The following is a 10,953-nucleotide window of genomic DNA, read 5'->3' as shown; positions in this document are numbered from 1 at the left end:
CATTATCGTTTCTTCTAAGAAGGTCTTTAATGAACTTTAATAGCAAGACAGCTAGGAGGCATACTGAAGTAGGAAGATGATTCGCTTTAATTTGTTTTTATAATCTGATCAGCAACAAAAACAATGAGTAAAAGTGCATTCTGATTCTTCATCCTTTAATACATTTTGATTCCTTATTTATAAATATGTCTATACATTAAGCGACAATCATTCAATCATTCAATCATATCAAATTAAGATCTTAAAAAAACTAAACTTTTTTGTATCCTGCTAAGAGCTAGATACATGATGAACATCTACGTACACTTAAATAATATTTTGTGATATGTGCTAGAATAGACAGCTACGCAAATGTACTTTGATCATTCTTTGCATTAACATTGCTTGAAGAATATGTCCTTTGTATTAAAACCTTATATGGATTTCATGCATGCAAGTATAGCCCTCATATTATAAAAGGCTCAAAGAAGCCAGAATATAGAATAACCTTTGAGACTTTCATGCACATCCTAATAGAACTTAAAGATCTAGAAAAGTTAAATTATATTTATATATGTTAATTAACTACAGTAATTGATAACCTCACCAAATTAATATGGACTTCGACGCGCTTATTTGATTTAAAGTTGGTCGTAAAGGTTATTGTTTTGGGGAAACCACACACAAATGGTAAAATATTCGTCATATATATATTGTATATTTCAGCAACCTCTAATTTATTTATTAAGATGTAAAAAACGAGATTTAAAATCAAGTCTTGAGCATGGAGCCTGAAATTGAACAAATTAACCTAGTGCACAACGTATAGATAAAGCAAAGGTGGTTTAATTTGTAAGTGATAATATTTTGATGCATGGGTGGTAATAAGTGTTAACTCAATATATAGGTTTCATTTTACTATTATAAAAAGACGAAGGTGTACAATTTATTTATATAGTGAACCGGTCAAATAAGAAATCATTGTTCAACAATCGTATCTTCTACCATTTCCGTTCCCTTTCCACTTTCCACTTTGTACTTTCTTTTTACTTTGTCTTATCAATTTCGTCTACGATTTATTTTCCTTTGTAAAATAAGCTATTTTATATTGGTGACTCATGATCAAGGCTTTACTCTAATGGATTCTCCGCTTTTAGCCAACTTATACCTCTTTAACTAGTATAAATAGAAGCCAATGAAACTTGATTTTCATATCACAACGCCACGAATTTCATACCCATTGTCTAACTATAAACTTCTGCTAACAAAACTTTTGAAGGATAACAAAGAGATAAACGAGTTGAAGGTACTATGGGAAGAAACAGTTGGCAAAAGAAAACATCCTACGCCATTCTGAATATATTCAAAGCTAAGAAGACCAGAGGAGATGAAGAGGATGCATGGGATGATTCTCTAAAAGCATACAAAGTTTTTCCTAGTGATCAAGATGGTGTTCGTTGGGTGGCTGAACCTGGTATTGATAAAAGAGCTTCTGCTTATATAAACAATATAACCAACAGGTGGAGCCATCTTGACATTGCAGACTAAACAAAGTTATTCGAAATCTTATATCTACTGATCCCTGATCTGTAGTTCGTTGTCAGGTCACACATTTTATTTTAGCCATTGTCTATTTTAAACAGAATCTAGAAAGTTATAATAAATGCGATACTTGCAGATTTCTTGGTGTTTATCATGTTCATCCCTTATATTGTGCTATACCAGCAGAATAATAGTAATGCGATGTTAATTTCTACTTTCTATAAGTTGTTGGTGCATTTCTCTATGAGTGCGGTCAATTTAATTTCTCATGGGATGTTAATACACAAATTTCGTTTGTCGTATATCGAAACCAAAGTGAAAAATATGGTGCTAAGGGCAGAAGCATTTTTCCGACACAAATGCATGGCCATCTACAAATTGGAAGAAAAGTGTCATGAATGCACACCCTCCTAGAAAAAAAGGCTCATCTGTTGTAAATACCTAGACATAATTGTCATTGAAAGTCATGTCATAAATGAAAATGACAAACAAATAGTATGTCATCAAATATACGACCGACTTCTTAACCTACAATTATGGTAAGACATACACGACGTGCATTTTCGATATACATTTTCGACTGACTTTTTATGTCATAATTTGTAACATGCTTCTAATTCTTGATAGACATTTTACGACGTGTTTTGTATGTCATGAGTTTTGACATAATTTTAATATATATATACACACACACACACACACACACTAGTGGTGTACCCGCGTAAAGCGGCGGCGAAGAATAGTTTCCGAGCGATAATTAACACATTTTGTTGAATAGTTTCTTTGCGGCAATTTGATCAAACCATAAAAACAGTGAAGTATTGAACAAGCTACAAAATATTGATGATTCTTTCATTTCTACAATTAAACCTTGATAAATAAATTTACGTGTTACTTCGTTATAAATATCAATCAACAATCATGTATGTTTGTTTTTTTAAATCATCAATAGATAAAAGTTGATGCATGGATATAATGACATGTTTTGCAATAAACATCAAATTATTATATAGGATAAGTATTGTAACAATTGAAAAATAATGAGTTCTTAATTTTACCTTATTAATCACATAAAACTTCTTTGTACACTACGTTTGATGTGTAGATTGCATCATGATCGAATGTTTTTTTTTTCTGGCTTTAATAATACCATTGTATTAACACATGATATTCCTCTGGATAAGGCCACATAAAGTTGGCCATGTGAGAATACCGATTTTGGTAGATAAACTCCCACGTTTGGAATTGTTTGTCCTTGAGCTTTATTGATCGTCATCGAGAAACTAAGGCGAAGTGGAAATTGCTTTCTCTTCAATTTGAATAGGAGCATCTCATTATCAGACGGACATAGAGGAATTCTTGGCAAAAATACTCTTTTTCCAGCATGTTGACCAATAGCTATTTCTGCGTCAATGACATTTAGCTGGAAAGCTCTACATATCAATCTGGTCCCATTACATAATCCATTTGATGGATCGATATTTCATAATAGTATTATTAGGCAACCAATTTTTAACCGAAGATAATGAGGGGGAAGACCACTAACATTCAGCGAGTTCAAGAACTCCGTCGGATATAAGTTATTACTATCGTATTCCGCTTCATCAAAACTGTAGTAAACTTTTTTCTCTCCTGAAAACCGCTCGATCATTTGGTCATTTATCTCATCAACACTCTCATTTTTAGTTGTCAATATTTCCCTAGAAATGATAAATTTCGTATCAGCTTCGTTGGATTGCAGAGAAGGAAAGATTGCATCAATAAGAGCATCCACTGAGTTAGCTTTATTAGTGTATTTAATAGCTATGTCATCAGGTATGCGAATAAAGTCCTCATCCACTGTTTCCTCATTTCCATCACCAACCCGTAATAAAAAATCTGAAAACCATGGGTCAGTTACTTCTCTCATGTTGATAGTTAACTGAAGCCTTTTAATCGAAGGCCAAAGAGGTGACATTTTTAAGCTAGAGTCAACAATTTGTGCTCGCGTGCCACGCTTTACAACTGGCAACACCTGTCTAAAGTTACCTCCCATAATCATTATCTTTCCACCGAACGGGAGTTTCTCACCTCTGATATCTTGCATTGTTCGATCAACTGCCTCTACTGCTTGCCTCTTAGCCATTAATGCTTCATCCCATATGATTACCTTTGCCTCCCGAAGTAGATGAGCTACCCCACTTTGTTTATTTATTTTGCACATCGAGTTATTTTCAAGATTGATAGGAATTTTAAATCGCGAGTGGGTTGTTCTCCCTCCTGCATTTTATTAGCCGTAACACCTGACGTAGCTGTCGCAAGTGCAATGACACCACGGGCATGGATATTTGCTAATAAAGCTCTATACAAAAACGTCTTTCCAGTTCCACCAAGACCATCTATGAAGAACACAACCGGAACGTTTTCTTCTACATGCCTCATTATCTCATCATATGCGAATTTCTGGTTAGGATTGAGAGAGTATTTTGCATGTAAGTCTTTGTTTTCCACAAGTATAGAGTATTCTTCTTGCACCTTACGACAACCTCTTGCTTGTCAATTAATGTCTTCATTCACATCTGGAAGACCATAACCACTAAGTTTCTTTCCCAAAGATTGTAAGAAGACTTTGATTTCGATGAGGACCATATTCTGGATTCGTTCAGAACACGCATATTGTTTCCTATAATCTTCAGAAAGAGAATCATAGTGGTCACACCATAACTTACGAACATCGCCCGGTTCACAAAAAATCAATATCATAGCAAATAGCCTTCTAAGTGCATTGGGGTATTGAAATAAGGAAGCCTCTGCAAGACATTGGGACACGTTATCATCAGTCTCTATTAATCCTCTCTCAAGAGCTGCTTTTTGAAATGTAGGATGTAATACAACATTGGTTGTGTATATATCTTCAAAGAAAGTAGGCCCATTAATATGACATAAAAGAAGGCGTAGGTAGTACCTCTCTCCTTCAGCTGGATTAGTATAAACCAGTCTTCCTATCACTGATTTTAGTTTTCAGGGACTCCAACAATGTGTGCTCGAATTCCATGTGAAATGCTTGGGGAAATCCTTGTACAAATATTTTCTAGCATTGGAGTCTTCTTTATTCTTCTCAAAAAATGCTGTCAAAATTGAATTCTTATCTTTCTCCCTTTCAACAATATCTTCCACTCTATCACCATCTTTGAACTTAACTAACTATTGATTCAGCAGATGTATTTTTCAAAGCCATCACATAAGGGTAGATCTAAGAAAGTGGAAAGCAAAAAATCCGCCACATCGCCTCAGGAGGGTATACATAATGCGCATCTTGAAAAATGCGTATTTCATTAATCGTGTCATTTTCTTTGTCTTTATCAATATGGATAACTTGTTTATCATGACCCTTATAAACATACTTGAAGATGTACTTCACAATTTTTATACTCGAACAAACCTCAACGTTGATATGACAATTGAACACCATTAGCAACTTTGGGTTGTACAGAGCCACCCATCTATTATCCAATTTTGTATTTCTTATATTCACCTCAATTCCATTATTTCTCCTTCTATATAATGGATATGAGTCTTTTTCTTGTGATGTTTTGTCGTTGAATTGCCTAGAATACTTGAAATGACATTTTTTGGGCACACCCTCCATACATGGAATTTTTTCTCGTAAACTACCACAAGGACCATGAATCATATGATTTTTAACTAGATGATGCATTGCAGGATACTTTATTGGATCTGGAATTGTAGCGCAAACGATTTTGTCATAATCGTTTGGATTTGTCATCTTATGTCCAGGTCTCATTATTAGGAGGAAATGTGCATGTGGCAATCCACGCTTTTGAAACTCTACCACATATACATGTGCTCCTACCTCACCAATGACATTCCTCTTCAATAATTGTACCTTGAGATCCTCTAATTTAGCACAAAAAACTCTTGCAACAAGATCTGGTCGATCTTGAGCTGTTTCTCCAGGCAATAACTCATCTACAATTTCTTTCCAATTTGGGTTTCATGTCATTGTAAGGAATATATCAGGCCTACCATTCTCTTGACCTAATGTCATGGCATCCAGAAATCGCCTTCGCATGTCACGTGGGCCTCCAATGAAACTTGAAGGTAACACAACTCGTTGTCGAACCATACTTGTTTGACCCTCACCAGCATCAAAGCAATCAACAATACCTTAATATAAATCAACTCTAATTTTGGTTTGTTTTTTTTTCACAAAAAACCAAACGTGAAGTCTCAATCTTTATGTACGTATCTACCACAAAATTTTGGAACAATCTCCCTCCCAATAGAATTACGTTATGATTTGAATGTATTTGGAATTTGTAACAATAATACTCGTGCATAGTTACAGTATTCCTACCTCCAATTGAATTAGAATATGTGATATCATAATTTACATTATATTTATAACATTTTTTATGTGTACGCTTAAGGTAATAGTTGTTATTTGTAATACAAATGTAAAATATAATGTTTAAGGCATACTTTCCAAATCATCGTCAGCATTTTCATTTTTAGTAATAATCTCATCGATGGAGACTCCCTGTCTTGGTATTTTAGGATGCCATCCAGACTCTCCGTTAGGAAACAATAAAGGATAAGACAACGGATCATAACAACCATAACGAGGTTGAATTGTTTTAGTATGGTCTGACCTCCCATACACAATAATACTTCTCTTATATGCAGTGATGTTCTCATTGCGTTCGACCCAAATACCAGCAACCTATGTAAATGTATGGTTCAATAACGTAAATAATATGTATATCTTTCATAATAAATATAACACATTTTATTTTAAATAACATAAAGATAAGTAATAGCATTCAAACCTCAGATGTGGTCGACTTATTGTACACCCTCTGGTCAAGTTCCACCGATGCATTCAAAGTCACTCTATAATTGTCAAGTGGACCTAGATTTGAAAGACGTCGAAATGTTCTAACATATGGGTTCGAAGAAAGAATATGAGTAAGTTTTTCAATGATTTTTCTATCAACATTCAGGTGCTTAGCTCTCTATGATAATTCATTCTGACCATCATAAAAGTACAACTGCAAGTACTTCGGCTCGCCTTCCCTTGAATGTTCCGTGCGTACAAAAAGTATATACTCTAGAAGTCATTTTCTCCAATTCCTTATCCACCTTGACACCCAATGATGTGAATTTTTTTTTGAGTTGTACGCCCTTATGGTGTGCCTGAAAACTTCTTCTAGACGATCTTGCTTTGTGAATAGTTGGAGCAATTCTGTGGGAATAGGGGAGTATGCTAGTTTTGTCTTCCTACTCATGCAACAAAAGGTAGGGAATTCAAACTGTATTAGTTTTGCTCTGTAATGAACAAAATGATTTTGAGGTTTTAAGACACGATATTCCATAGGGATGTTTTTGTAAAAAAAATCATATGGATCCTCCAGAAAGGCGTATACTCTTCTTTTTGTCATCATATTTCGTTCCTTTCTTCATTGATAATATTCTTTATTATAAGTATTGGTCCTCTAAGTTGCACTTATAGCACTCACAGAGGATTCTTCGTTGATATTTGTTTTGTTCGTCTCCATTGTATGTAACGCCCGTAGATCCGGGCTAGTCAATTTAGAGACGATAGGCATCAAAAATGAATTTTTGATGAAAGATTATTTAGAATGAATAGTCTTAACTAAGTTATAGTATATGTTACAAGGTTTCCGTGCATATAAAGAACATTGAAATCCGAGTTATAACGAAGAAGTTATGACCTATCGAAGTTTCGCGACAGAACCGGCACGACACATCGCGCTGTAAAAAGTGATTTTACGTTAGAGCGATATTTAGCTTTAGCAATCTAAATGAAAGTCATAGAATACATTAAACCATGAGCGTGCATAAAAAGAACGCCCAAATCTGACTTCGTATGAGGAAGATATGATTTTTCTAAGTTTCGACTTAGCGGTATGCAGCCCGAATACTCGATTTGAGACCGAGCGGTTTTTAGCTGAAACAATATAAATGAGAATCGAAGATATCATTAATTGTAGTAAAACGATAAAAAGATAAGTGAAAACGGACGTCAGATGAAGAAGTTATGATTTTATAACGAAGTTTTCTTGTCCCGGCCTACTAAAAATAAATAATAAAAATGAAGTCAAAATTAGCCGACGAAGTCCAAACAAAAGTTGTAGAGCGTAGTCTCACCTACGCAGGGATATAAAGAACGTCGAAAACGGAGTTCGTATGAGGAAGATATGAATTTTTGAAGTTTATTAAATATTTTCGATATTATCCGAGGGGGGGGGGGGGGGGGGGTCAGCGTTCTTATCCCCATTACGCCCAGCGTAATTCGTGTTTCAGCCCCCTATAAAAGGGTGTCGAGGGCAACCGACTTCTTTGCTCATTTCTTCCCTTTTTCTCGCGTTTTTGCATCGTTTTTCGTGCAAGAAATATCCAGAAGCCCCAGTATTATTCCCGAGCCCCAAAGCAAGCCTCGAGGCCCAAAAGATCCCGAGAAGTGCGATTCCCGAGCCGAAGTTCTGCCCGCGAGGAGCCCGGTTTTTGTGAAGATCTTCCAGATCTGCCGAAGAATACTACTTCTACAAGCCGTAGTGCTGTCCGATCATCTTCTAATCAAGTGAGTGTGTGGTTACTTTAATCTAACTCATAATTATTAAGTATTTAGTATAACATATGTGTTATGTGTATATTTTGTTGTTATATGCGTGAATGTATATTCACTTTCTTCTATCTCATAGATCTGATTTATTCTCTATGAAATACGTGTTATGTGGGTGTGCCTCATCTGTTATGTGGAATAGGTATTAAATGAGAATGCTATACAGGTTTTAAACTATGTATAAAAATATATATATTTAACTACTAATATGTTGGGTAGAAGATGGGTAGATAGTTGATGCGTGATAAACAGATGAGAGGCCCCGATGTTGTTGTTGTTGATCTAGTTATTCAAAAGAGTATGAATTAGACCAAAAGGTTAGTTTTAGATCCGGGAGTATGGATCAGGTAAAGAGATAAAGCTTGTTATTAGTCTGGGAGTATGGATTAAGACTAAGTTAATTGTCCCTAGTCCGGGAGTATGGATTGGGCACAGTTATTGATCCGGGAGTATGGATCAGATCAGGATTAGGGTATAGTTAATTGTCCTTATTCCGAGAGTATGGATTGGGTACAATTATTGATCCGGGAGTATGGATCAGATCAGGAGGTTAGTTTTAGGTCCGTGAGTATGGATCAGGTAGTTTTAGATCCGTGAGTATGGATCAGGTGAAAAAGATTAGTTTTAGATCCGCGAGTAGGGATTAGGTAAAGAGGAAAATTTTAAATACGAGAGTTTAGATCGTGTCGTTGTGAGGATCGATGGGGTGGGATAAGAGTTGCCTTTATATGGTGAAATTGTACAAGTTTGAATGTTCTATATTTATAAATATATGATATAACATTGTGGGATGAAAACCCTATATGCTCACCAGGCTCCCAAGCCTAACCCACTCAGTTTTCTTTGTATCACAGGTATTAATACGAAGACATATTTCACAGAGAGATTTAAAGGAGATATAAATCAATTGTGTAATTAAATGTAAGTTCTGTTTATGCTTATATGTCTGTATCGGAACATGACATCCCGATGTTTTATTATTAAATGAAAATAAATTCTCTTCGAGAAATGTTTTGATAAGTTATTATTATATCTTGTTTTGGGAACAAATTTCGCAACTGTTTTCTTTAGAAGAGTACTCTGATTTTAAAAACAAGCATAAACAAATCGGTCTTTTCTGGCCGTGAAAATGGGGATGTCACAGTTGGTATCAGAGCATTAGTTTAAGCGAACTAGGAATTTGTAGGAAATTTCTAGACTTAAACTTAGAATGCTAAGTAATGATTGTGAGAAGTGTGTCTAAAATATGTTAGATAGTACACCTAAATTAACACAAGCACTAGTTTATTTTAGTAGTGATGCCTAAAATGCTTTTATGTGCTAAATGTTTTGTGTGATAGCTATATTGATGCTATTATTTGTTTGGATCTATGGTCTATTGCCGACCGGATCTGGAATCCTTATGTGTTTAGGATTCTAAGTGTATGGCTACAATATTAGAACTAGCATGTAAACGTTTCGGGGTGATAAGGAGATTTATACGTTTATCGTAATTAAAAACTTTCTTATCTTAAAAAAATCTCGCTTGGTACACCAAATGTCTGATTGGATGTACGAGAGGTCATGGTGAAGACTCGTAGATAAATTGAGTAAATGGAGGAAATGAAGAAGGCTTATGATAGTGGATGACACCTATCAGAAGATATCGTAAGAGTGGTATCTTGCCTTTAGAGTATGTCTTATGAAATAAAAGTATGTTTAGAGGAGTACGGTACGTCTAAAGTACACCTTCGATTGGCTGGATGATGGAACGATTGGTGAAATTCTTGAAGTTGTCTCATCGTCTGATATTTTCATCACTAATCGAGTTGAAGTAGAGTTTATGATTGAAGATTGAGCAATGAAGAAGTCCTAGTAAAGTCTAGGGAAATTGTTTATGATTACTTGGACACATTCGTATGTGTTAAACTGTTTTGTGATTTTCTTGTATGGTGACTTGGTCGACTGCGGGACAATACTTGGGACGAGTATGAGTAGGTGTGAAAGATAGTATATGCATATACTACCGGAAGCATAGGACTCGCACTTGGATCAGGGAAAGTCACAAGGTTACCAAGAAGCTAGTAATTGATTCTGTTTTATTCTGGTATGTCAATACCATTGTTTCGGTAATGACTAGTAAGATGGTTCTTGTTCCGACCCTAGTGGTCATGTTTAAATTTGAGTTCGACTACGAGGAGTATGTTACATGGTCTAGAGGACCAAGTTAGATGTAACATGTGACTTAAGTCAGAAGGTTGGAGTTAATGCGATTGATAGTATCGCGCTCGTTGTTAAAAAGAAGTTTTCAGTTAGAAATGCTACATGTTGAAATGTGATTATATCACATTATAATATGAAGGAAGGTATATTCCATTTTGGAATTTGACTCTAAGAGACTTGAGTCAAAGCGTTGCATCATGCGATGAGAGGTCATTAGAACATAACCTATCGATCTGTTACAATAGATAAAGGAAAGTATTTATACTAAGAAGAAGAAGGAGTCCACAATAAAGACTTATTTGGTAACTTGAAGGTTACGATTGAAAGTACAACATAGTACGATAAGCAGATGCAAGATTGGGCATCTTCTGCGATCAAGAAAGCCATAGAGTTAAATACTCTTTCGAGTAAACATAGAAGTTACGGTTATTACCTAGGATGAATAAATAACGTGTGGAATCATTATCCAAGTCCTATTTCGTTGATGATTCCGGGACGTAATCATCCTAACGGGGAGATAATTGTAACTCCCATAGATCCGAGTTAGTCAATTTAGAGACGATATGCGTCAAAAATGAATTTTT

The 10,953-nt window shown here is 35.3% G+C and overlaps 1 protein-coding gene across 1 annotated transcript; it reads right to left on the bottom strand.

Moving 5' to 3' along the window:
- Positions 1-1,851: 1,851 nt before the first annotated feature.
- LOC145016742 (ATP-dependent DNA helicase PIF1-like) lies at positions 1,852-3,942 on the bottom strand. The gene is made up of 4 exons (XM_078974971.1): positions 3,809-3,942; positions 3,039-3,701; positions 2,735-2,954; positions 1,852-1,962 (listed from the first exon to the last, which is right to left on the bottom strand). Exons 1-4 carry the CDS (start codon positions 3,940-3,942, stop codon positions 1,852-1,854), a joined length of 1,128 nt encoding a protein of 375 aa, XP_078831097.1.
- Positions 3,943-10,953: the final 7,011 nt, after the last annotated feature.

This window comes from Lactuca saligna, chromosome 9 (genome assembly GCF_052625555.1).
Source record: "Lactuca saligna cultivar CGN05327 chromosome 9, ASM5262555v1, whole genome shotgun sequence".
Lineage (NCBI taxonomy): Eukaryota > Viridiplantae > Streptophyta > Magnoliopsida > Asterales > Asteraceae > Lactuca > Lactuca saligna.
This window is presented reverse-complemented; position numbering and strand designations above follow the sequence as displayed.

What these genes read in the sequence shown, in the direction of transcription:
- LOC145016742 (XM_078974971.1), bottom strand. Translation starts at nt 3,942, where the DNA reads ATGAGGCATGTAGAAGAAAACGTTCCGGTTGTGTTCTTCATAGATGGT. An exon ending in ATTGCACTTGCGACAGCTAC is followed by an intron (nt 3,702 to 3,808) that starts GTCAGGTGTTAC and finishes AAATAAACAAAG; the next exon opens with TGGGGTAGCTCATCTACTTC. An exon ending in CTTCCCCCTCATTATCTTCG is followed by an intron (nt 2,955 to 3,038) that starts GTTAAAAATTGG and finishes ATTGATATGTAG; the next exon opens with AGCTTTCCAGCTAAATGTCA.